Source organism: Coturnix japonica, chromosome 7, assembly GCF_054131305.1.
Source record: "Coturnix japonica strain WE chromosome 7, WE-NBRP24, whole genome shotgun sequence".
NCBI lineage: Eukaryota > Metazoa > Chordata > Aves > Galliformes > Phasianidae > Coturnix > Coturnix japonica.
Genome location: NC_140669.1, coordinates 16,671,666 through 16,698,449, shown reverse-complemented (window position 1 = coordinate 16,698,449; position 26,784 = coordinate 16,671,666). Strand labels below are relative to the sequence as shown.

The 26,784-nt window shown below is 36.8% G+C and overlaps 1 protein-coding gene across 9 annotated transcripts in view; it reads left to right on the top strand.

The window, feature by feature from the left end:
* Nucleotides 1–26,784, top strand: part of LRP2 (LDL receptor related protein 2) — a 98,430-nt gene that overhangs the window by 51,406 nt on the left and 20,240 nt on the right. For 4 of the 9 annotated variants that reach the window (XM_085552421.1, XM_085552419.1, XM_085552420.1 and 1 more), the window contains 27 exons: nucleotides 56–184; nucleotides 1,596–1,762; nucleotides 4,196–4,339; nucleotides 5,262–5,371; nucleotides 5,809–5,986; nucleotides 6,333–6,546; nucleotides 6,878–7,117; nucleotides 7,244–7,432; nucleotides 7,994–8,914; nucleotides 9,355–9,520; nucleotides 10,375–10,533; nucleotides 11,678–11,967; nucleotides 12,686–12,889; nucleotides 13,168–13,197; nucleotides 13,308–13,550; nucleotides 14,725–14,850; nucleotides 15,368–15,487; nucleotides 16,564–16,695; nucleotides 17,591–17,792; nucleotides 18,133–18,428; nucleotides 18,908–19,424; nucleotides 21,320–21,472; nucleotides 21,950–22,120; nucleotides 22,753–22,976; nucleotides 23,428–23,605; nucleotides 24,533–24,729; nucleotides 26,132–26,377. In XM_085552421.1, the coding sequence (XP_085408547.1) occupies nucleotides 56–184; nucleotides 1,596–1,762; nucleotides 4,196–4,339; nucleotides 5,262–5,371; nucleotides 5,809–5,986; nucleotides 6,333–6,546; nucleotides 6,878–7,117; nucleotides 7,244–7,432; nucleotides 7,994–8,914; nucleotides 9,355–9,520; nucleotides 10,375–10,533; nucleotides 11,678–11,967; nucleotides 12,686–12,889; nucleotides 13,168–13,197; nucleotides 13,308–13,550; nucleotides 14,725–14,850; nucleotides 15,368–15,487; nucleotides 16,564–16,695; nucleotides 17,591–17,792; nucleotides 18,133–18,428; nucleotides 18,908–19,424; nucleotides 21,320–21,472; nucleotides 21,950–22,120; nucleotides 22,753–22,976; nucleotides 23,428–23,605; nucleotides 24,533–24,729; nucleotides 26,132–26,377 (5,946 nt within the window). Of the gene's footprint in view, nucleotides 1–55; nucleotides 185–1,595; nucleotides 1,763–4,195; nucleotides 4,340–5,261; nucleotides 5,372–5,808; nucleotides 5,987–6,332; nucleotides 6,547–6,877; nucleotides 7,118–7,243; nucleotides 7,433–7,993; nucleotides 8,915–9,354; nucleotides 9,521–10,374; nucleotides 10,534–11,677; nucleotides 11,968–12,685; nucleotides 12,890–13,167; nucleotides 13,198–13,307; nucleotides 13,551–14,724; nucleotides 14,851–15,367; nucleotides 15,488–16,563; nucleotides 16,696–17,590; nucleotides 17,793–18,132; nucleotides 18,429–18,907; nucleotides 19,425–21,319; nucleotides 21,473–21,949; nucleotides 22,121–22,752; nucleotides 22,977–23,427; nucleotides 23,606–24,532; nucleotides 24,730–26,131; nucleotides 26,378–26,784 lie in introns of those variants that run through there. The other 5 variants (XM_085552425.1, XM_085552424.1, XM_085552423.1 and 2 more) reach the window with 2 other exon arrangements.

Below are 26,784 nucleotides of genomic sequence, written 5' to 3'. Positions count from 1 at the left end.
TTTTCCAGCTTCTTGTATTGTTCATAGTTGCTAATAAATTCACTTTTCTTTTCAGGTATCAATTCCTGTGCATCATCACCATGTAGCCACCTCTGCTTGCTTTCATCATCTGGACCACTTTTTTTTTCCTGTGCTTGTCCTTCTGGATGGATGCTTTCTCCTGACAATAGGAACTGCATGAGAGGTAGGGCAGTAGTCGTGAGACATGGGGAAAAAAAAGGCTTGACAGATTTTCATAGCCAACCCTCTGCCAAGCAAAAAGCTTGCTACTGAATTGGGATCTGCTGTTCATGAAATCAAAGTTTGGGACTGTTCCAGGCAGACTTCACTTAGGAAAGATGGAATGGAATGTACGTGGCCTAAAGGCCTGGAGCCAGGTCCTGGCAAGAGCTCAAAGAGAGAGATCTCTTCATTTGTGAAAAATGGAAGAAATGCTTATTTTGAGCACTGTAAAAAGCTGCCTTTTTAAATTTTCTCAATGCATTGAATTTTTTCCATTTGCATCTGGAAGGAGCAAAGCATTGTTTAAAACTGTGAAAGCATATTCTGGTCATGTGTTTGTCCTTGGTATTATAAATAATCAGCCTGGAAGCGTGTTGCACTTTTAAGAAAGTAGAGGTGCAGATCTAGGGAGGGAATTGCTTGATTATCATGTCTCCTTCCTTCCTGTCCTTGAGTACCACCACGTAATGTGTTTTTTCTTAGCAGACAGGCTCCAACTGAAGATTAATTTGATTTCTTGCTCCTAAACTTCAAAGAACATCACAATTCTGATGTCTGGAAGCCATCTTGTTTTCAGTTCAAGTATATTATTTCCCGTTTATGTCCAATTCTTACTCTATTTTTGTCCTTTGGGATAAAAAGCAATCAGTAGTTCTTCATTCTGATATATATATTCTGTGTATTCACAGAATTTCTGTGTAAATATTCAACTGGCTGCCCTTTATTTTAGTAACTTTTAAGCACAAGTATCAGTGTTTAATTGAAGTTAAATTCATTGTTTTAGGATAAAGTTAGTATACTCTATTAGAGATAAATAAAAAAAAAAACAAACAAAAAAAACCACCAAAAAACATGATACTGCAAGAATATTTAATATTAACAATCATCAGTCGTTGCTGTGACATTGTACGTTTCTTTTGAGTCCTGTTCAGTAGCCGTCACAATCTATCTCAGGCATGTCTTGGCTCTCATTCCTAGAATTTTGAAAAATATGCTTGTAGAAGCTGTGACTGAGTACTTCTCCCCTTGGCTAGCAATAAACGATCCTACCGTGTTTACTTCCTCCTCAGAATGTGCTTGTATGTGCACGGTGATTGCACAGTGATGAAACATTCAGTGTTAAAAAATTACAGTTGATTAGCTCAGTGAGGTAAAAAAACCAAAACCAAAAAGAAACAAAAACTAAACAAAAAAAAAACCCACAAAAAATATTTGCATGTATGTAAATGGTTTACAGAGCATCACAGGTAATATTTGTCATCCCTGTGGACATTAAAGAACCTTTGGTAGAGGTGGGGCATGTATTAATGCAATTTTTTAACAGAGGAAATGTATTGAAAGTTAACTCTGACTTAAATTATATGTTTTCACAGTTGAACACCCTTTCCTTATTGCTGTAAGAGATAATATAATTTATGGAATTTCTCTGAACCCTGAGGAGAAGACCAATGATGCTATGGTTCCAATAGCAGGAGTTCAAAATGGTGTTGATGTTGACTTTGATGACTCAGAACAGATGATCTATTGGGTTGAAAATCCAGTAAGTTAGCATTTCTGTTCAGAATGCACACTGAAATAAGACTTCCTACTTTAAAGTAATGCTTATGATTGAAATATGTTAGCATTAAAGGTAGGAATTTTAAGAAATATAATTGAAAAGAATGAAAGGCTTTTTCCCTAGGATATATGAGAGATACTTCATCTCATTTGTACTTTAGTTTTTATATTTGTCCACCTAAATATTTAATTATGGCTATTTCTTGCAGAGACATGAAGAGCAGATAGTACTGACAACAGAACTGTACTCCCAGTCCTTTGCTTGCTCTTTCACCAATCAGTTGGTTTAGAGCTTAACTCTGCAGACAGAGCTGAAAGAGCTCTCCATGAACGTAGTACATTGGACCAGTGGCACTAAATATTAAAATGAAATTATGTACCACTAGAATTGCATACTTGCATGATTTGCTTTCTAGTCTGAGCGTTTCATGAAGTAACATAGTACAGAGGCATTATTTTCTTCAATAGAAGATTAGAGTGGAAAAGTCACTGGTAGTAAATACAAGGACAATATTTTTCAAAACAAGTTCAGGATAATTTTTAATAGATCATTATAATTGTTTGAATAACTCTCTCTTATTACTCTGTGGGAGCCCGGAAGATGGATCTGGTAGGAAACTTAAGATTCAGCAATATCTTCAGTCTTGGAAACTTAGAAGCAGCTCATAAATTCCTGGGAAACTGTTTTTTCAGACTGCGTGGAGGATCAAGTATTCTTGACACATCTCAGCCAGCAGATAGATACATGTGACATATACAAGTCAAACAGTTTTGTAGTTGGTCATGGGCTGATGTATCCATTAACACAGCTGGCAAGTGAAATGCCAGGAGCCTTAGCAGGCTGAGTGCAGATAAGCACTGTATTTTAGTCAGATCTTCAGCTTCAGCCTAACAAATTAATGCTATGGGCTGTGACCTCAAACTCTGCCCGTGACCTGCAGGTCCCAAGCTGCCATTGCTCACCTGCAGAGCTGAGGCATCTGTGTTAGTCATGGATTTCTCCCCAAAGAAACTCCTTCTGTTTATAATAGCAGAAGTATATTTGCCTACTTTCTTTCCTTGTCCATTATCACAAGGCATCTTAATTTAAAACTTGCTTCTGCTTCCATCCGTTGCATGTTTGGATTTTCTTATGAGAGAGTCTACACCTACATAGCTTGTAGCTGTAATTTTATTCCCATTTTTGTCAATAATTGAAGCTTTAGTTACATCTCAAGAAAACATCCATCCTCTTGTTCACCTTGTTTGAAGCAGAAAATAGAGAACTCACTATCAGAGTCCTCACAGTTCTATCTGAGAAATGCTTCCTGAGTATTTTTAACTTCAGCAATCATGTTCTATAGGTTATTTAATTGCAAATGCCAGAGATAAGCAGAATAAACAGTACTGGTCTTTGAAGTACTTATGATGCCATACACTGGCTAGAAGAAATTATAAATAGCTAGCATTCACCAGAATCTGAAAGTAGGATTTAAACAGTGCAGAAAATGATCCTTCATTGCTGATTTTTCTGTGGGCCTAAGGATTCAAGTACAGGTTAATTTACAAATAGCACAGTTTTGCTAGGATTTACCCAGCAGCACCATACTGGTGTCTTAAGGAATTGTACTTTTTTCAGTGAGCAGTGAATTTGGTCTGGATTTCTTGATCAGATTCTTGACATCTGAAGCATTGGTCCCTTTCTGAAATGCCATTTTTGATTCTGCTCATGATTTTTCTAGAGCAGTTGTTGTGCGGAAATCCTGTAAAACTGAAGTAACTGGAAGAAAAACTAATATGGACAGCTACAGTAACCAGTTCAGATCTCAATGTAGCTTGTTTCTCTGAGTTTTGTCACTGTATCACTGTATAACTGTAACTGTTTTGTCACTGTATCAATTTATCACTGTAACATCACTTACGATTGAACCTGCAAGTGATAATTCATTTCAGAGATCATTCTGGGAAAACTGCAGGGTTAATATCAGTTTTGATTCTTCTATTACAGTTTGTTAGAATTTTGGTTCTTTACGCTTATAGAGAACAACATTTTCCTGTATTAAATGCGAGAGTTATTTAAGTTGGCTAATTGAGGTATCCTGGTAAAAATCTTTTGAGAATAAAATACAAATCTACAGTAGTGTGCCTACATATAGCTTAAAAATAGACATTTCAGCCATTTTATTTCTGTGAATCACTTTGGTTAATGAACTATATATAGTGCCTCTTCATACCATATAGTTACAATTTACAATAATTTTTTTACCGTCCTTATGGATTGAGCATATAAGAATACTACTGCTAAATTTTTATTTTTCTAAGAAAAGATTGTACTATGAAGTATCTGCTCACATAGTTGGAATAAATCAGGTTTTCTTTTTTTTTGTTTGTTTTTGATGAAACTGCTCTGGATGTTTACACTTGTTATTTTTTGAAGGGTGAAATTCACAGAGTGAGATCAGATGGATCTAACAGGACAGTTTTTGCTCCAGCAGCTGTTATTGGTGCTCCTATTGGCCTAGCATTGGACTGGATCTCTGCAAACCTTTATTACAGTAACCCAGGAACACAGTCAATCGAGGTAATGTTTAAGAACAACTGAAAACTAAGAGCCTGGCTATATTGCTGCTACATATACAGTTGGAAATTAGAACTATTTTTTGGTGAAAATCAGAAATTAGATTTATTTTTTTCTAAAGCATACAGATAGTATGAAGAAAAGTGATTTGCACGCTTGAAGAAACTAACAAATTTGAGCACAGTTAAAAGATTTTAAAAGCAGTGTATTCTGGGAACTTTATTTGTGCATGGATCTTTTTTTCTTCAAGTCAGTAGGCTCCTAGTGTTTCACATACAAACTTTCCTAACATAGTAGTTATTACTACTTTCATTAATATTTTCACTTCAAATAAAAAATCCTACTGCATTGTTTCTGACCGTAAAGGAATGTGGCCATGGAATGCACTAAGATCCAGTTCCCAGTGCTCCGGTCCTATTCTGTATCTTACTGGGGGCAAGCAGTCTGTTAGCATGTGAAAAATAAAAATGCCATTTAGAGTAGGGAAATAGAGGATAAGCAACATGTAATATAGTGATAAGTGTGAATAAGTCGTTGTGAATTTCCTTGTTCTAAAATATAAATATGTACTCTATAACTTACCTAATTTAAACAGATACAAAGTTGTATGTGTAAAATCAGAATTCCTTCAGTGCCTTCAGCCTGTTATACTCAACATCAATATATTATGGAAGCTGGAAGATTTGGAATTGTTTTTTGTTATTATTTTTTATTTTTACCTAGGATACTTTAGTATTAATATTGGCATGTTCTGAGCTTCTTCATGCATGTGAGAGAAGAAAGTACCAAGCAACTTGGTTTTTCTTCATAGTGTTTGAACAAGTTTCTTTCAATTTCAACTCTTGGTGGATTTAGACTTCTTTTCATATAATTATCTATCCTAAGTTCAGTATTACGTAATTTGATGAGTTCAATGTTTGCATAGGTCCTGAAGCTGCACGGTGAAGTAATGTACAGGAAAACTCTGATCACCAATGATGGTACCTCTCTGGGAGCCGGCATGCCAATTGGTTTGACAGTTGATCCAGCAAGGGGGTAAATCACTAAAATTGCAGTTGTATTTGCACTTGAATATGTATTCTACATTTTTCATAATGTTTAAGGTCTTTAGCTTCAATCCCGGATTTGATATAGGTTGTTTGTTCTTTTTTAATTTATTCTTTCAAAGGCCTGGAAAATAGGTTGCGTGACTACATATGTTGTTGAATGAATGTCCGTTTTCCTTAGTTTACCCTACACTTGACTTTCTTTTTAATTAAAAAAGATCTCAGAATGACTGAAAAAAAATAAAAAATCAAGATCTCTCTTTTTTTTTTTCATTGAGGTTCAGTTCCAAGTGGTCTCTATTTCTCATGTGCCAAAGTATTTGGCGGAGGAAGGAGACGGATTTAAGCATTTGCTTTATTGTTGATGGGCCATTGATTTCCATCCAGCTTTGCTAGTAGGTGTGGTAATGTGTTTCTGTGTTACAGGAAGCTGTATTGGACTGACCAGGGAACTGACAGCGGAGTTCCAGCAAAGGTTGCCAGTGCAAACATGGATGGATCAGGCATTCAAACCCTCTTCACTGGCAACCTTGATCATGTAGAGTTCATCACCATTGATATTAAAGAACAAAAGTTGTACTGGGCTGTCACAAGCACAGGAATGGTAAGTGATACTTTTATAATAGTTGGTGTTACCTGTTTATTTGTGTGTTTGTGATTCCAAAGACTAATTCAGTCACTGCAGTTTACTAATGGAGCTGGAAAATGCAGGACCAGGCAAAATCTGAATAACAGTTACTATTACCTTTAAAAATAAATGATTATTTGAATGAAGAAACAAATCTCTGTTAACATTCTGCTAACCTTTTGTTGCTCTCTATGATAGGCAGATAAAGATTGTGTCCATGGAAAGATTTTAGTAGCATATGTTGTATTTTAATTTTGCATTGTAACATTGAACATATATTATTATAAGAACTGTAATGTTAAACTTTCAATTGATTTCTTAGATTGAGAAAGGCAATGTGGATGGTACAAATCGTGTGACTCTTGTGGTTCATCTTTCTCATCCGTGGGGAATTGCAGTGTATGATACCTTTCTATACTATACTGATCGAGATTATGAAGTTATTGAACGAGTTGACAAGTTTACTGGAGCAAACAAAGTAGTACTGAGAGACAACGTCCCAAGACTGAAATGCCTACGAGTTTATTATAGAGACAGTGAGTATTTGCTATAGAGCTATTTCAAGATTGCCAACTTGCGAGAACTCTAACTTCCATTAGAGACACAATATCCTTAAAAACAAATTGTTTGATGTGCCAGAAGTGTTTAAGTTTATGTATATTTTTGTCTGATTCTTTGATCCATTGATCTTAAATAAGAAAATACCAACAGATTGATTACTGACACATAATGCTTAAATGGCAATTAAGATATTTTTTACCAGGTTGTTGTTCATACCGTGCAAACATATGAATTTGGTTGTACATCTGCTGGAGTTTTGTGATAATACAGTTCAGATATTTGTGTTTTTACATCGTCCTTTTACAGATTCTGCTGGTTCCTCAAATGGCTGCAGTAATAATATTGGATTTTGTCAACAACTTTGCTTACCCATACCTGGTGGATTGTTCTCCTGTGCGTGTGCTACTGGCTTTCAGCTAAATCCTGATAACAGAACCTGTTCTCCATACAATTCATTTGTAATTGTTTCTATGCTTTCTGCAATTAAAGGATTTAGTTTAGAGACATCAGATCACTCTGAAGCCATGGTACCACTAGCAGGAAGAGGTATGTGACAATTCTAGTTAGATGAGATCTTATTATACCTAATATTTTTGCATTTCTTGCCTGCATGAAATTTGATGTTTCGAGTACACTAGTTTATATTAAAGCTGATGACTTACTACTTTTCAGGACGGAATGTGCTTCATGTGGATGTTCACATGCCTTCTGGTTTCATTTACTGGTGCGACTTCAGTAGCACGGTTTCTTCTCAGAATGCAATACGTAAAATTAAACCTGATGGTTCTTACTTTAGAAATGTTGTTACAAATGGAATAGGACAAAATGGAATCCGTGGCATTGCAATCGACTGGGTAGCAGGTAAGCATAGTGAAATTTAGGAGACTGTTTTTCTTTATGCAACAAAGTAGCTATTATTTGTTCAGTATTACACATATGCATGCTATATATATGCTTTTCAAAAGTCCTTCTGGAGATTGATAGGCTACTTGGGACAGATTTCAGAAGAATCATCTACTGGGCACTTGGTAGTTTCTGTATTCAGTTCTGTGCCACAACACAAAATTCGTAGTTCTATGTTGTAAAAGGTAAAGAGTATGGATATGGAAGCCAAAAGCTGCTGTGTAATAACAATAAATATTTTAGGCTGTAGTTAATGCAATTTTCATCATTGGCCACTTATTTTCTCTATGGAAATCAATAAGGATGTTAAAATTAATCCACTGTTTTAATTTTGATCATCTCTTATTTTTTTTCCTCAAAGTGAAGCTGTGTACCTTCAGCTCTTTACTTCTGAAATGTTTATGGATATTCTCTTTATAGTTTAGTATTTTATCAGCTCATGTTTCTCAAGTGGTGATGCTGTGTATTAACTTCTGTCGTCTTTTTTTTTTTTTTTTTCCCCATTTGTTTTAAATGCAGGAAATCTGTATTTTACAAATGCATTTCTGACACAGACTTTTATTGAAGTTCTACGTTTAAACACAACTTATCGCCGTGTTCTGCTTAAAACTACCATAGATATGCCAAGGCACATAGTAGTAGATCCAAAAAACAGATATTTGTTCTGGGCAGATTATGGGCAAAATCCGAAGATTGAACGTTCATTTTTGGACTGTACCAACAGAACAGTTCTGGTATCTGAGGGCATTGTCACACCTCGTGGGTTGGCCATAGATCACAGCAATGGCTACATTTACTGGGTTGATGATTCCTTAGACATGATTGCAAGAATTCAGCCTTATGGTGGTGATGTTGAAATTGTGCGTTATGGCAGTCGCTATCCAACTCCATATGGTATCACTGTCTTTGGGAATTCGATGATCTGGGTGGATCGGAACCTGAAAAAAGTGTTTCAAGCCAGCAAGGAGCCAGGCAATACTGATCAACCAACAGTAATACGAGACAACATTAATTGGCTAAGGGATGTTACTATTTACGACAGTCATTTTCAGTCACGTTCACCCACTGACGTAAACAACAATCCTTGTTTGGACAATAATGGAGGCTGTTCCCATCTGTGTTTTGCCCTACCTGATGTGCAGACACCAAAATGTGGTTGTGCCTTTGGCGCACTGGACAGTGATGGCAAGAGATGTACCATTTCAACTGATGATTACTTGATTTTTGCCCTTGAGAATGCCCTCAGAAGTATTCACCTGGATCCTGAAAATCACAGTCCTCCCTTCCGTGCAGTCCATGTGTTAAGAACAGCAGTGGCTCTGGATTTTGACAGCATAAACAATCGAATATATTTTACACAAAGTTATCCTTCAGGGGCTGGAAGAATCAGTTATATTAGTATTTACTCAGGAACTGGCACTCCAATAGTAGTTGCATCTGGTAAGTGAATTGAATTGTGATTCAGAATAATCAGATACTGGAAAACAAAGGCTGCAGCACTTAGCATTAGCTCAGCCAGTATTGTTATGCTTACCATCAAGGTAGACTGATTATTTAAGGCAACTGATAAAATGCTCACTTTGTCTTTTCAATGTGTTGTTCTTCTAATAGTCTTTTATATTTTCTTGTCCCATCTTGCAGGATGGGAGTGAGGGATGTTTCCTGTTACTTCTTTAGCTCTTTACAACCCTAATGCAAGCACAGGACTACTGAAGTCTGAATTATTAGTTATTTAGATCTTTAAATGGTCACATTTGCATTGACATCAATTGTATTTCAAGAAAATCTTTTTGTTGATGTATTATAAGAGAGTAAGAGTATTGCAATATCTCAGAATACTGTACTCAGTTGTTTTGTTTGTGTATTTGCATATGTCTAAGACCTGGGAACTCCAGATGGCATAGCCTTTGACTGGATCAACAACAGAGTTTACTACAGTGACTACCTCAATCAGACTATCAGCTCAATGGCTGTGGATGGTTCTAACCGCACTGTGATTGCCCGGGTCCCACGACCAAGAGCTGTAGTATTAGATCCCTGCAGAGGGTATGTGCTGTACTTTGTATGCCTTATCGTCATTGCAGGTGAAACTGTAGTTTGGACTTAGATGAAGACTACTGGATATTCCTATTCTAAGCCCTAGATTTCAGCTGTGAGGAATTGCCTGAAATCTGAATATTTAAGTTTTCAAGCTGATCTCAGCCTTGGAAATTATATTTATATTAATTGATTTTATTATTATTATTATTTTCAATTTTTAGGGTTTTTTTTTTTTTTTAGAACACTTGTGAACATATAGTGAACGAAGCTCCACGGAGTGAGGTTAGGAGCTAGATACTGTGTGGTAAATGAGAACGATTTTTCCAAGCAGCTGTTTTTCAAGCAACTAGTCATTCTCCATTCATTGTGTAAGGCAGAGAAAAAAGGGGTATTTGTTGAAACAAAGATTTTTTTTTTCAAGAATATTATGCCCTGATAATCAGGTAGTGCTACCAAGAGATCTATTTAAAAGTTGTATATAAAAATTCATATGTATTTAAGTTCTTTCCTACTGATCTTCTTTGTGAGTGTCTCAGAAGAATTTTTGGATCTTAGAAGTTAGGGGCAGTGTTACAGTGTATGTCAAATGAAGAAAGATTAGAAAGAGAATATTTCATTTCACTGGATTCTCACAGGAGCTGGAAGAACTTTTCTGAAGTTCACTCCAGTTGAGCCCAATGATCCCTGCTACAAGATTCCTTTGTAAATGTGGGATAAAATATAGGAAGTAGTTCTTTTTCCCCTAGTTTTGTACTCCACAATTCAATTGGAAACACCAGAGTGGAGATGACCTAGGGCATTTAAGAGCTCTGTGAGCATTGTATGCTGAAAATCTAACTTTTCAGTTGTGTTATTGACAGATATATGTACTGGACTGACTGGAGCTCTAATGCAAAGATAGAACGAGCTACACTTGGTGGAAACTTCAGAACACCTATTGTAAGCACCAATCTGGTATGGCCAAATGGGCTTACCCTGGACTATGAAGAACAGCAGCTATACTGGGCTGATGCAAATCTGTACGTATTGATAACACAGTTTTGATTTTCATTAGATCAATTTGAATAGTTTATTATCTATTTTTCTTGCTTTTAAAAAAATGTTTTCAACATTTTAATTAAATTCAATAATTTGTGTTGTAGAAATTAAGAAATATTTGATAGCAACAAAATATCATTTTTTAATATTGATATGGGACTGCTCTACTACAAGAAGTTTTGTGATTTCACAAGGCAGATTTCATCCAGTGCTTTATGGCATTCATTTTACTTTCAACTTGTTACTTTTATAAGCATCTTTTCCTGTGCACATGATCTCAGTGCACATTTTATTTTCATTGCTCATGGTTAATGTCCCTCAGCTGTGGAATTTAGCATCAGGTTCTTGCTTTTCCAACCATACAGATCCCTACCCTTCACTGTGGACCAGCAGAATTTCTGCCACCAGCAGGAAAGCTTTTAAAAACAACTTCATTTTCATCTGTTCAAATTTACCCATGTTCTCTGAGAAATCACTGCAGCAATCAGACTTTCTTCATCTGGTTCTTTCATAAAAGCAGTTGTTTTGCAGATGTCTCTACTCCTGTGACAGAAAGATGGCTGTAACATAATGACTCTTATGGTCTTGTGCCTCTGTGGGATCTTCAGAAAGGAAGGCACGCTTACATGGATTCATCTGTGTGGAGGGAACCCGTAATGGGACCCTCTGTTCTAGGGATTCTGTTGCAGATGCAGAATGTCAGATGAGACATCCTCTTTCCTCTTTTAAACAAAGTCAGGTTTTCTGTATTCTCACTTTCAAGTGCAGGGGAGATGAGTCCTCTTTTTTCAACTTAAGAGAGTCCTTTTCCCCTATTCAGAGGAGCATGAGGTTAGATATGAGGACTAGATGTTCAAAGAATGGCCGTGCTCATTAGATCTTAGTGCATCAAGACAACACAAAAGCCAGGCATATAGCCATAACTCCTTCCTTTTTCCTCCTGCTTATTCTCATTTTGTTTACACTATGCTCACAAAGGTGTCATCCTTCCTTTCCTAAAACAGTGTTTGCATTCTTAACTTTGTTTGGTGCATTGAATAGTAGTCATGGTACTAATAAGAGCATGGCTTTGTATCTAAGTTGAAAGGCTTCCTCTAAGATGTTATTATTTCTTTATTATTTTAGGCAAAAAATTGAGCGATGCACTCTAACTGGGACAAACCGTGAGGTTATTGTTAGTACTGCTCTGCATCCATTTGCTATGACATTGTTTGATCAGCACATATATTGGACAGATTGGAACACACGAAGCATTTACCGAGCTAATAAATATGATGGTTCAGATCAAATTGTAATGATCACAAATCTTCCTCAAAGACCAATGGATATTCATGTCTGGGCAAAAAGTAAGCAGCAGCAGTGTACCAACCCTTGTAACCAGTTCAATGGTGGTTGCAGTCACATTTGTGCACCAGGTAAGCAACTATGCTTAATGACTGTAAACTGTTAGCATTGCCTATATCAGGAGTCCTAATATAAGAAGTTTAAGTTGCGTGGAGTCATCTGAAATATTCCTCTGTATTTCTAAATGTTTAATAATTATTTTACTTATGTAATGCAATCAAGATGATTACCACTCAGGATCGTGGTACTTTGCCAACGTACTTGATGACTTTTGTTGAGAATCTTCACATCTTCCCTAATTTAAACCAAAACGTTTTTTTTTGCTAAGATTTTAACTTCTATTTCCTCTGGGGCAGGATGTGAAATGAGCTTAGCAGCACGCTTTAATAATATAGGTTTTTATAATATTAACCAGTGTGTACTTTTAATATACCAGTATCTCAATAATATATACAACAGAAAATATACTGAATAGATACTTTTTATTGCTTTTTGAGGGATAGAGCATCAGAGACCATTTTGCAGCCACCAAAAAATTACTTGGACAGTAAGCATTTAAGGTGTTCCAACCTCTGATCTCACTGTAGGGAACTCTAACTCTCTTGGGTTTCAGTGGGTTTTTGGGTATGCTTAACTGAAATAAGAATCTGGCGAAGTAGCCACATTTTTATCTAAGCAGGAGATCACAAGTATTTCATTGCCTTTCATTTTCATTGCACTTTGGGCTGTGGACAGTTTTAACTAAACCCTGTCTAAAACATCAGTATTAATTGTCAAATATGAATGTAGGTCCAGCTGGTGCGGAATGCCAGTGCCCATCTGAAGGTCGCTGGTATTTAGCCAATAATAACAAGCACTGCATTGTGGATAATGGTACCAGGTGTGATGCTGGTTTCTTCACCTGTTTGAATGGACACTGCATCTCAGAGCGATGGAAATGTGACAACGACAATGACTGTGGTGATGGCAGTGATGAGTTGGAGAGTGTGTGTGGTAAGCATTTAAAATAACTGCACATGAGAGTGATGCAACTTCTATGCTGGCTGTGTGGTATTTTCTATTGCTTGCATGGCTATAGGATCAGGGATCTTCTAGCTGTAGTTTGGAAATTATCTGTTGCTTGCTTTCTTATAGACTTTGTTGTGCATGATTAGGTCTGAATGGCAGCTAATTTGCTCTAGAATCCAAAAGTGTTACCTTATTAACTTTATATGATGTAAACCCAATTTCTCCTTTGTTTAATTCAAATATGTATTTTACTTTTCATGCAGTACGTTTTGCAGCTGTCTTTGCCCTGGCAGGTAAAACTGTTGTGTTTTGATTTGCAACTTTTTCAGAGAACTTAGATTATGTTTTATCCATGTACTATATTCTTCGTTAATTATTTTTTTACTATTTTTTACTTGTTCAGCTTTCCATACTTGTCAGCCAACAGCTTTTACCTGTGGTAATGGGCGATGTGTGCCGTATCATTACCGCTGTGATCACTACAATGACTGTGGAGACAATAGCGATGAGGCTGGCTGCTTATTCCGAACTTGTGACTCCCACACGGAATTTACGTGCAATAATGGAAGATGTATATCTCTTCAGTATGTCTGCAATGGAGTAAACAATTGTTATGATAATGGCACATCAGATGAGAGAAATTGCCGTAAGTTCCTCCAAATTACTAAGTGCTTATTTGAGTCTGACTCTTTAGACCGAAGAAGAGGCAAATCTCTTTGATTGTGAAGAATTATGACAAAGGTAGCAAAAAGGATAAAAGGTTTTTATGTTTACATTACAGATTCTGGATTGTGTTGTTTTGAAGCAAACTGATCCTTGAAAGATATTTTTGAGTACCCTGGGATCTTTCTTAATAACTATTGCTTTAATCTGCCTTGACCCAGCAAATACTATTAGAGTGCTTAATGTTAGCTATTGTGAGTAATCCCATTGACTTGAAAAAGATTATTTGAGATAAATTGGATGCAGGACCTACGTTTATGCAGAATTCACGTGGATTTTGACAGCAGATTTTTACTGTATGCTTTGCAGCATTCTATGTTAAGCATACTGCATTTAATCATTACTAGGTTGAATTAAAAATAATAATAATAAAAAAAAGGTTGCTTTAACACTGTTTTCTTGAAATATATTTTTTAAGACTTTTTTAATTCTAAGTGAAATCTGTACATTTGAAATTCCCAGTCTATTAGTCATTTGTTGCTGATGTGGTGATTCACACACTATCAGGTGGTTCTATATGCAAGCATTACAGTGTGAATGCTTGTCACTTTATATTCCCTGACCTCTGAGTATTAACATGTATTTCTTTGGTCTTTTTTTTTTGACACCACTTTTCCCAATGAAAGCAGTGGCCTCGTTGTTTCCATATAGAACAAGAGGTATGAGTGCACTTTAGCATTTGAGCAGAAATGAGAGGAAAATGGTTTGTGTTATTTACACATTTTTTGATTTTTCCAAGGAAAGCTGTTTTTATACTCTATTGAAGAGAAAGATGGCAGTGAAAATGTATAGCATATTACCTTGCTTTTAATTTAGTATTGAGTGGGTGGAGTAGGTCCGCAGCTGTCTCAGATCTGAGAATTTTAATCACAGGTTCAGCTTCTTCAAAGTCTTTTGGTCACTTCTGGTTGAAAGTGATAAGGAATCACTGACAATCTATATCTGAAAAATGTGTGATGAAATGCACCCTGGATGAGTCAGATCAGTCCATGCCAGATTGGTTCCAGATCAGTCTTTTTTTTTTCTTTTTTTTTCTCTCTTCTTTAAACAGAGTTATGTTTTTGTATCAATGAGGTGTTTTTTCCCTCTCTTTAAAGCGGAGCGCACTTGCCAGTCTGGTTTTACCAAATGTCAAAGCACAAACATCTGCATTCCTCGAACATATTTGTGTGATGGTGACAATGACTGTGGAGATATGAGTGATGAGAGCCCTACTCACTGTGGTAAGCTGATATGTTAATTGCCTTTTATTTCTATCATTAAGAAACATAAAAGACCTTGTTTAAAGGCTAAACTACTTTTTGGTATCACAAAATCATCAGTGGGTGCAGAATATTATCAGTAATTACTGAAGAAATTAGCAGGCTACCACATGTAGTATCCTACCACCTACTTTGGGTGCTAATTAAATTAGTATGCTGGACTGTACTCATTTTCTTGTGCACAAAGCTTGAGTATAAATATAAAACATATTTACAATTGTTGTGTGCAGTACTACTTGCAGAATGAATTCTCTTCATTAGGTGATATGTGTATGTAAGAAAAGAATTAAATCCATATTTTGCTTATTAAGATCAAACTAGTTTATATAAAGAGCAGTTTGTAGACAGGCTACTAGAAGACATCTTTCCTAGCATATTATTATGTTTTTGCATAACACAGACTCAAAAACTACTTAAAATGAGTTTAAAGGTAACAGGAAGAAAGAAGTCATACATAGGCTTTTTTTTTTTCTTCCAGTCTCAATGACTTGCACAAGCAATGAGTTTCGTTGTACATTGGGGCGCTGTATTCCTGCTCATTGGTACTGTGATCAAGGAATAGACTGTGCTGATGGCTCTGATGAGCCTGCCTCTTGTGGTAAGTGTACATTCAGAAGAAACATACTGAAAGACAAGATGGTTTATGAAAAAAGCTATAGTTCCTCTTACAGGCAAACAGTTGAATCCAGACTAGGTGGCTAATAAGCATCTTTTGAGGTTTATTTGCTGACTCTAAGTAATGTGAATCACTGAGTAATTAGAGTCAGTAAACGTACTTCATGCTGCGTTTGGAATATGAAGACTTCTGATTACCAAAATTGATTCCTCTCTTAATGTGTAACCTCCTCTCTCTTTTTAAGACTATGGTGGCAGTGAATCAAGTGATGAGAGTTAGCAAGTATTTTTTTCATGTCACTGTTTGGATGTGAGACCAGGTATCTTGCTGTACAGGAAGTATGTGCACAGTATTCCATTTAGGGAAAAAAGGAGCATGGGATATGGAGGAATGTTTTTGACTAGTATGCAGAAGAGCATCATAGAACTGCAGTAGGCAAATACTTCACACACTAATGGTAGAAACTGATGGTAGTAAGTGTGGGGAGGAGGGAAGAAGGTGAAAAGAAGGGGGAAAGAGGAACTGACTGAAGTATCTGAGAGCTAACATGACAACACAGTCATTACTGTCACTGTGAAAGGCAACATAACACAAGGCCTCTATGATTTAAGTAGGGCTGGTCCTTTGCACATTTCTAGAGCTGCACCTCCAGCTTGTGAAAATGTCTTGTATCTTATGCCAACTTCAGATCCTCATTACATAAATAATGTAAAAGAAAACAGGGTCATTATGTGCTGACCACTGTATTCATATTGTATTTAATGCTGCTTTCACATTTTAGTCTTCTGGTCTCAGGTTTCTGAAGCAGGGTGCTTTTGAGTTATTACAAGATCAGCAGTCTGATAATCCAAACAGTACAGTATTTGTAGAGATTGCCAGTATAATTGACCAGAGGGGGACTCTGTGCTCTTAACAGCACATCTATTCTTACCTAAGCTTTTACTTTACATTTCAAATTTCACTGTCATAGGATTCTCCCTAAAACACCTTTTTTTCAGTAGATTATTGTATCAATGCAAGTTAGTTTAACAAGCAAAGTGATTCTATTCATTTTTAAGAGCCTCATGTGCGGACTTGTTCAAGTGACCAATTCAGATGTGATGATGGCAGATGTATCCCAGCAACATGGATCTGCGATGGTGATAATGACTGTGGGGATATGAGTGATGAGGATCAAAGACACAATTGTGGTAGGTGTTTAGTATTAATTTATTTGACAGTCATTTTCCATTAAAAGAACACAAAAGACACACACAAACAAAACCTAAAATGAAACAACAAAATCCCTAAAAAAGGTGCACTTTAAGCATGAGGTACATTCTTCCTGTATCTTCATTTTCATTATGTTGAATTAAAATAGATTAGTTTATTGGCTTAAAAAAGAAAGAAAAGTGTTCCAATTTTGTGAGTACTCTTTGAATTGTCGAGTTTCAAGTGAGACATGGTTTGTATGATTTGGGCAGCAGTTTCAGAGATACTCCCTAATCGTCACACACTACATCTTCTGTGTATTAATATCTGCATTGCTTGGGCATACTTTCTTTACAAATAAATGAGCAAAATATTTTAGATTTAGAGGCAATTTAGAGGATGAAAGAGGAGAAGAAAGTCAGGCAAACTTGGTCCTGCTCCTTGATTTAAAAACAGCTGGATTCACTTGCAGACCTCGCACTATTTAATTTCAATGGTTCTCCATCTCTGTGATTGTCGGAGTACCGAATACTTTGAAGAATGCGGGAGCTAGACAGCCTAAACCTGACATCTACTCAGCAGCCAGAAAATCTGGCCAGACATGTGGAAAGCTCATAATCAGTATCTAGGAAGATTCAGAGTTCTTCAAGTGCCAGCTTTGGGTAAGCAGTTACAAAGTGTTTTGGCTCTTAGTCAGCCTCAATGAAGAGCTATGTCCACTGATGGAAATGAGTATGAGTTTCATATATGAAAGTGCAGTGATACCTATTTCTGCACATGGTGAAGAGCATGGCCCTGTTGTGGATTATGTGTTGTTATCCAGGCTGCATGCTGGAGGGAATGTTTTACATACAGAATGCAACTTGCTGACCTGGTGAATGTGCTCTCTATTAGCAAACCGCAGCTGCACAGCTGCTGAGTTCACATGTGCCAACAATCGCCCCCCGCTCAGGAGGTGCATTCCTCGGGCATGGATCTGTGATGGTGATGCTGACTGCAGTGATGCACTTGATGAACACCAGAACTGCACACGAAGATCTTGCACACAGAATGAGTTTACTTGTAATAATGGCTTATGCATCCGAAGCGCATACAGGTTTGTAACTAGTGTTTATCTACCCTGCACTCGTGTGGTAATTTTTACTTGAAAATGACTGGGAGTCTTTCTATGTTAATATTCCCAGTGTTCAGCATTGGCATTTAATTTTCTTTTTTTCTACCTCTCATGAGGTGATTCTCTTCAGATTGTAGTGGATACAGAGAATACAAGCAGGACTCACTGGGTCAGACTCTGTGTAATGTGCCTCTGTTTTCTGAAAGTCTCTTCTGTTGGAGCCAATAATGTGACATTCTTTAGAAATCAAGAGAGCGTGTCTAGCGCTGGAGATAGTGGCTGCCTTCTCGTATTTGAAAAAAAGTTTTAATTTTTTTTTCAGATGTGACAGGCGGAATGACTGTGGTGATGCCAGCGATGAGAGGGGTTGCATCTATGAACCATGTCAGCAGCATCAGTTTACTTGTCAAAATGGACGCTGCATTGCCAAGGCCTACATCTGTGATGGAGATAATGATTGTGGTGATGAGTCCGACGAGCTGGAGCACCTCTGTAGTACACCAGAAGCAACATGCTCTCCCCATCATTTTAAATGTGACAATGGAAACTGCATTGAAATGGCTAAAGTCTGCAACCGGTTGGATGATTGTTTAGATAATAGTGATGAAAAAGGATGTGGTATGTTTAGGTTTATTTGGACTGTCTTAATCTATTTAAAATGCATTGGCAGATTCAACAAAAAAACCATTTATGATAATTTCATAGCTACAATCATATCTATTCTATAGTGGTGGAGGAATGTGTACATTCAATCTTTTTTTTTTTAATTAAATCACATCAATTATATATTGTTTTGACAAACATGAAAGTTAGGTAATTATGTAAACTGTAAATGTAGATTATAAATTGTTTCATTATTCCTCTTACATTTCCAGAATCCACCATTGGTTTGCATATTTTTTGCACTCAGTGAGTTTGGTGACAGACTTCAACAGAGCTGAAATAGTTTTTATTGTACAGCAGCCAGCCCAGATTTGTATTCAGCATTTTCAGGGGAAGGCAGGGAAAGAGAGAGAGAAAGAAGAGTACATTGTAAAATCACTGCACTATTTTCTCTGTAAGTCAAGTGCTTGAGTAGAGCTTCTTTCCTTTGCTAGGTATAAATGAATGCAGTGACCCTTCAATCAGTGGATGTGATCATGACTGCACAGACACCCAAACAAGTTTCTACTGTTCTTGTCATCCTGGATACAAACTTATGTCAGATAAACGAACTTGTGATGATATTGATGAGTGCAATGAAACTCCATCAGTATGTAGCCAGATTTGTGAGAACACAGCTGGCTCCTACATCTGTAAGTGTGCCCCAGGCTATATCCGGGAGCCTGATGGAAAAAGTTGCCGACAAAATAGTAATATCTCCCCATACCTTATTTTTAGCAACCGTTACTATCTGAGAAATCTCACAGCAGATGGCCAGTCTTACTCTCTCATTTTGCAAGGACTGAGAAATGTGGTGGCACTGGACTTTGACAGGGTGGATAAAAGGTTGTACTGGATTGATGTGGGGAGGAAGGTCATTGAACGAATGTTCCTAAATGGAACAAATAAGGAGACTGTGATAAGTGATGATGTGCCGAGTGGGGAAGGTATCGCTGTTGACTGGGTTGGCAGGTAAGAAAACACATTTTCTGTCTTTCTGAGCTACTAAGGTGATAGGAGGGAGGGAGTTTGCCTTCTACTTCATTACAAAAACCTCTGAAGAGCATTGAATTGATTTGGATTGTGGATGCAGTATTGTACAGCTGCTCTGGAAAGTTAATGGTCTTACAATACACTGCATGGTGCTTTTGTTTAATTGGTCTCCTATCTATTTGCTGAGGTTATATCAGAGTTAACTTCTCATCAATAATAATGTAGTGCATATGGTTCACGTGAGAAGCATGTTAGGAAATTATGGATGAACAGATGAGCTGAGCAGGCAGCTGGGAAATTAAATTTTCTTGGGGGTATGGATTCTGAGCTTAGGCTAGTAGTTGATATTATTTGCAGTTGGAAATTTTTCCATTTGCAAAGGAAGAAATGTAAGGGTTGAAGCTGCATTATTTTCATAAACAATGTGCCGTAAGAGATTGCTAGATTCTAGTGAAGAAATAATGATAAACATTATTGAACTTAAGCTCCTATACTAAAATGAAGAGCACTTTTTTTGCTCTTGACAGTCAAACCATACATTGATATTGATATCATTTGCTAAAGGCAGACAGTGTGAGGACAAAATTGGAAAGTACTTAGCATTGTGGTAATTTTTTAATTGCCTGCAATGCATCATGAAGTAGCTTAATCTGTTTCCACAGAAAGTGCTGTTATTTGGTGTCTTCTCTGATAGTATTCTTGACTGTATTTCATCAGTTTTGCTTTTTTTTTTTTTTGACTGCATTACTCTTAGTATGAAAAGTTCAAAGCTCTTCAGAATAATGAGAGTGATTCAGAAAGTCACAATTGGAACTTAGGAGAGCGTGATTTTATTGACATATTCACAGATTAGTTTTTTCACTGCTTTGTCTCTGAAGTTATGTTACCAGTGCACCTAAATGCTTTGTGACTGATAGAGGTGTGGAAGGAAAAGTCTAATTTGAGCCAAAGTGATCTTATTGCTCTTTTACTAATAGTTGCTGAATTAATTCAGCTACCATTAGGTATGCTTTCAGTCAGCTTTTGTTTAGGTGCTTCAGAAGGGCTGAAAGATCATATAATGGTGGATGAGTTGGTGTGCTGCTTCAGTAAAGGGTGAAGACTGAGAGATATGTGCTACAGGCTAGGGAAGATTATCTTCTCATTTCTCCTACCTCATGGGTAGGAGTACCGCAGTATTGATCAGAGTGGTATAGGCAGTCTTAGGCTGTTTCTGGAGTGATCCTGTGCATGCTGGAGCCAAAAAAGCACTGCAGGCAATTTCAAAGTAGCCTACCTTAGTTCTAATCAGTCAAATAAAATGCTTTATTTTGTTGCAGGCTTTCAAAAATCAGTGCTTCAGCTTGCATGTTATCTTTGATTACAGTTGCAGATAATTCCTAAGCAATGTAAAAGAAATGTTAAAAAAAAAAGTTTGAAGTGAGATTTAAATTAGGCTTTCAAACAGTAATAACTAGTAATTTTCAAAGGAGAACCTGCCAACTCTTTCACTTGTTTGATTAGAGGAAATGTGACAGCCTGGAGAAGGTGAACACTTTACAGCTCCAGTCACAATCCATTATACTGCCTGTGTGCTTTTCTTTGTCTCTTTGGCTGTTGTAGGAGAGGAGGGGAAAAAAAGCTTGCTTAGTAATTTATAGGCAAATGGAATAGTATTACTTAACTGCGCAACTGCAAGTTTGAATTTGGAACCAATGACTGTGGACACAAGTACAGAGGAGTAAAAAGGGCGAACTGGAGCATGCTATAGAAGTAGACGTTAGTACACTATGTATTCTTCCTTTATCATGGATATATTGCTTCTGGAAGGAAAAAAAAATGAAATTCAACATGAAGTAAAATGAAGAAAGTAAATTAACTCTAAAACATTTCAGAAAATTGTACTGGGTTGATGCCTACAAAGATTGCCTCTATGTCTCTGAACTTGATGGAAGATTCCGGAAAAAACTGGTGGATCGATGTGTGGATATCAACAACACTTACTGCTTTCAGCATCCCAGAGCAGTTGTTGTTCATCCAAAATATGGGTATGACATTTCAAGAGTACTTAAATAGTTTTGCACTGTCTCTGAAAATCTGAAATAAATTTTGGCTGTGTGCTCTTTGATTTGTGTGACCTTAAATCTTAGCTGGAACTTAGGAAAAACAGCAGCTTGCTTTTCTTAGCATTATATGCTGGTCAGCCTGGTATTTAAAGTGGAATTTGGTTGCATATGGACAAGGAAACGTTGACTGCAAGGCTAAAAAAAAGTTAACACGTGCCTGTGCAGCTTTGATATACAATGTGGCACTGATTGTATTCCTTAAATATGATTGTGTTTGCATGCATCTATTTGATTTCTGTAGTGATTAGTATAACAAGTAAATGCATTAACCTTTTACTTATCTTCCTTGGTATCTGGTTTAATTTTTTTGCAAGAAATGCTGTCTTTCAGATCTGGCTTCTAATATTTACTTCAGTGTATTTTTACTGTAAGCCTAATAAGTCATGTTTATTTGAACAGACAGGTTTACTGGACAGACTGGGCAGATCGAGCCTATATTGGACGAGCAGGCATGGATGGCAAGGACAAGACGGTGATTATCTCTACAAAGTTAGAGTGGCCCAATGGACTCACCATAGATTACACCAACGACAAGCTCTACTGGGCAGATGCCCATCTAAATTACATTGAGTACGTACACAGAGAAAAAAGCAACTGAATAATTTGCTTATACTGGATTTCAGTGGTAGCCTTTGTAAATGCTGTAAGCACCATGCTTCTATCCACTGATTCTAGGTAATCAGAATCAGGAAGTCTGGAGCAGTAGGTGAAATGGATGACATAGTAGCCTAGTTCATATATTTGCATCCTAGATCCTACTAGAAATGTTCCAAAAACTACTGAAAACCTCAGGTTAAAAAAGTTACAATCTGTGCTTGAATATGCAAGTTATATGTACTATATATCTATACCTTGCCTGAGCCAAGGCAGAATTGAATGTAAAATCACTATTTTTGATGCCTTTCTTTCTCTGGGTTCAGCTACAGTGTCTAAACGAGTTATGTGCTAAGAACACAGAAATCATTAGAGGATGTCTGAAAAGTTATCTGTAATGTACATTTCCTTACCTAGAATAACTTGTTTTACTTCTCTGCATATCTTGAAACTTATTTACTGAGGGCAGTGCTCTGTCATAGGACTAAGGAAGCTGCAATTCCATTTTTATATGGTCCTGGTCATCAATAAAAATCTAGCATTAACATATAAAGATAAAAGGTTGTATAGCATTTATCTGAATGTTCTGTGCATTTTTCTTTATCTAGGTACTCTGACCTGGATGGACATCATCGTCATACTGTATATGATGGGACATTGCCTCACCCATTTGCAATAACAATTTTTGAAGACACAATATATTGGACTGATTGGAATACAAGAACTGTTGAAAAGGGAAATAAATATGATGGATCAGACAGGACTGTTCTTGTGAACACCACACATAGGCCATTTGACATCCATGTTTACCATCCATACAGGCAACCTTTTGGTAAGAGAAACATTATTATGTTTGCATTTAGAGGGCTAGCTGTTATTTAGAAACAAATGTAAAAGATCCTGAGTGGACTCCACTTTCCCATTCGCTCAGGGAAATGAAATGCAGAGAATAAATGTAGTCCTCTGCTTTACAGACAAAGGGTCCTTGATTAACTGCTGAAGTAGAATCAGTATGGAAATGCATTATTTTAAATTAATTTCATAAAATTCAAGACCAGTAGGTATACCTTTCATGTGTGTGAAATCATATGTATTTATCTCTCTGAGTGCCTGATTATGTAGGTTTTGTTTTTAAACTTGATATGTGTAAGTTTTCAATAGAGTATGAGAGGAGTCTCTTGAAGATAGAGACCATTATGTCCTGGGATTTGCAGTGTGTGGTAGTATTTATTTTTCTTTTTTTCTTGCCTTTTTTTTTTTTTTTCTTTTTTTCTTTTTACCAGTTAATAATCCTTGTGGCACCAACAATGGTGGTTGTTCACATCTGTGTCTGATAAAAGCTGGTGGTCAGGGTTATTCCTGTGAATGTCCCGATAACTTCATGATTGTACAGTTTGGCAGTACAGCACACTGCCTTCCAATGTGCTCCAGCACCCAGTTCCTCTGTGCTGACACTGAGAGGTAAGAGCCAGCCATCTTCTTTTTTCTGATGCCTATTAATTATATATTTCACAATTTAGACTTTTGAAAAGGGCACAGAAGCAGTAATTCCTCCTCACTATGATTCTGTGATGTCCTAAGAAAGATGAAGCCAAGACCAGACAGACTTTGTTTAGGAAAAATATCTACAGACTCCTACTTTAAATGTTTTTTTTTCCACCTTTTCTTCCCTATTACATATCATTGCTAATGTATTAAAGTTTGGGTTGCTGGAAACCTATAGATCCCAGAAACCATTTCCAGTCAAAATCACAAGCCTGGACCATTTTCCATTTGCATTTTTTTGTAACGTATCCCTTTTTTTCCAGTACATGCTGTCTGGGAGTGTCCCAGGAAAACAAACAACCACAACAACAAAACATTTAATGCCCCTTTCTCTGATATAGCTGCAGTGGGAGGTGAGGAAGTTAGCCAAAGAGCTTCTGTGCTGACGCAGTATCACTCTGGAGCTTATGAGATGTTGTTCTAGTAGGGTGACCTTTTGAAGCACTGTTACAATGATGATCTCTAATGAAATTCTTGTGCTAAACAAATGAATTATTGATACATTACCTGATAAAAAATGTAAATGAAGATTGATTTCAAAAGCTGAGAGATGGTATTACCACAGATACACATTAAAATTCGGTTCTTATGAATATACTATGAACACCTTTTAGAGGTCAGCCAGGATCATCTGTTTCTAGAGTGAGTCTTCTGGTGTCACATGCTAACAAATTACATACGAAGCAGAAGAGATGAATTTCAATTTGTCTTGGTAGTTTCAAGAAATTAGACTGAGACAAGACAGTTTTGTGCCATGAAAGGATGTTTTTTTGTTGTTGTTGTTTGTTTGTTTTATTTATAGAGACACTTCTCAACAAAGAAAACATAATTCTCTCTTTGTAGGTGCATTCCTATCTGGTGGAAATGTGATGGACAGAGGGACTGTCGAGATGGCTCTGATGAGCCCCCTACCTGTCCACACCGATACTGCCCTGTTGGTCAGTTCCAGTGTAATGATGGGAACTGCACAAGTCCACATTTCTTATGTAATACTCTATCAGATTGTCACGACAGATCAGATGAAGACCCCGTACTTTGTGGTATGTTACAAGTAATAATTTTAAGTGAGTTTTGCCAGTACAAACCATATAAACAAAATATATTGTTATCTTTATCCCCTTTTCGCAGGTGAAAATGGTAGGTAGAGAGATACAGGTCCTAGTTGTCTAGTCTTGCTCCTATGAGAGTAATTTATTTCAGTGCAGAAGAACGCTAAAGAGATTAAAAACACACAAAATGTAAATATTTCATATGACTGTGACTCATATTTGCACTGGAAGTAGGATGCATTCTGATTTATCCAGTGTAAACCCATGATCTATATTAGTAATCTAAGTCTTCCTGATCTGTCTATAGGTGTACTTGTTTTTTCCTGTATTTTTGAGCTTTGCATGACTAGACAAAATTATTTCGTGCTCTGTTGCACAAAACCCAGCACATGTGGGAAGTCTGTTTTGGAGAGTTGTTTGTGATGGTAGTATTTTGGCAATAGAGCCTAATTATGCTTGTGGAAAAATGTTGTTGCCTTAGAAACCTTATTCCATATACTTACATCTAAATTAAAACGAGCATTGGTAATCTTCTGCTTGTAAATAATGTATTTCTGGCAGTTGTGAGCATAGCAATATAGAGGAAAACAACAGTGTGGTTGTGTAATTGGTAGTTTCATTGCTGCTCATTAGCAAAGTGTTTCTAACAATGACAGAATTATAAGAAATTACAATTTTATGTGAGTTTCAAATAGCTAAACTCTTAAATATGGCACAAAGGATTGTTTGAAGTATATATTTGACAGCTGCATAATGTGTCACTGTTTTTTATGTACTGAGTACACTTCAAAGTCAGTTTGAGTCTGTATAGTTCCTTCTGTTCTTCATCTTGTGCATGGAAATAGAATCTTTTAGTTTAGAAAATATGTGGAAATCATTATGTATTGCTTCCTTTTGAAGAGTTTTTCAGTATCTGTGAAATAGCAGTATGGTAGAGGGTGTACATTTACAGATTATGGAGCTGTGATTAGCACGAACTTCTGTTTCATAGCCTGTTCCTTCATAGCTTAGAGGAACCAAGCGTGTCAGGTAAAATGAATCCAAGTTGATAGCATGGCTAGAGGCAGAATATCACTTCTGTCCTTAGTGGATGGGAGCCTGTGCCTCTATTATATTTGAATAGTGGGTTTAGTCCCTTCTTTTTTAGGAGGAATAGTACTGGCTCGTTCCTGGGAAAACTTAGAGAGTAAGTGAGCTTGTGGGTAATGTACCCTGTAGCATTAGAAATAATCTGTACCTCAACTGGGCAAGTAGATTCTGATAATTTAGTTATTTGTTGACCAAAAAAAAAAAAAAAGTGTAGACATGATAAATGCCCAATTGAGGTAATACTGCTGCAGCAGATTATTCCTGTAAGTTTCAGTATCCTAACAGCCAATTTGTATTCTTTCAGCTAATCACCAGTGTGAAACTCATCAGTGGCAATGCGCCAATAAGCGATGCATCCCAGAGGCCTGGCAGTGTGATAGAGAGGATGACTGTGGTGACAACTCAGATGAAGATATTACTCACTGTGCGAGTAGGACCTGTCCCCCAGGCCAATTTAAATGTAACAATGGCCGCTGCATCCCAGAGTCCTGGAAGTGTGATGTGGATGATGATTGTGGTGATAACTCTGATGAACCATTCCATGAATGCAGTAAGTATTTAGCTGTAGTAAGCTGCCTAGTGGTGCACGAAAAGCAGAGCAGACTGCATTACTTAATTTTCCTGAGATTGAAAATTAAATGGAAATAAATATTTCCTTCAAGATAGTTGCTGACATAGAAGAAAAGTACTAGAAAGCATAGCTTCTGTGTGATAATTCACTGCTTTATCATTCTTGCAAATGAGGATGCTTAATTATGCTGACTTGCTTACCAAGAATGGAGAGTATCTCACAATGACCTCGTTCAAGCTAACAGTGTCATTTGCTTGGTCCTTAAAAACCATTTTTAAAAAATATTATGTACCTATATTGCCTGTACAGAGACAGCAAATACCAGTGCACCAGTTTCTACCTTGTTCCACTTTGAAGTGTGATCTATCTCATGCTTTTTATGGAGA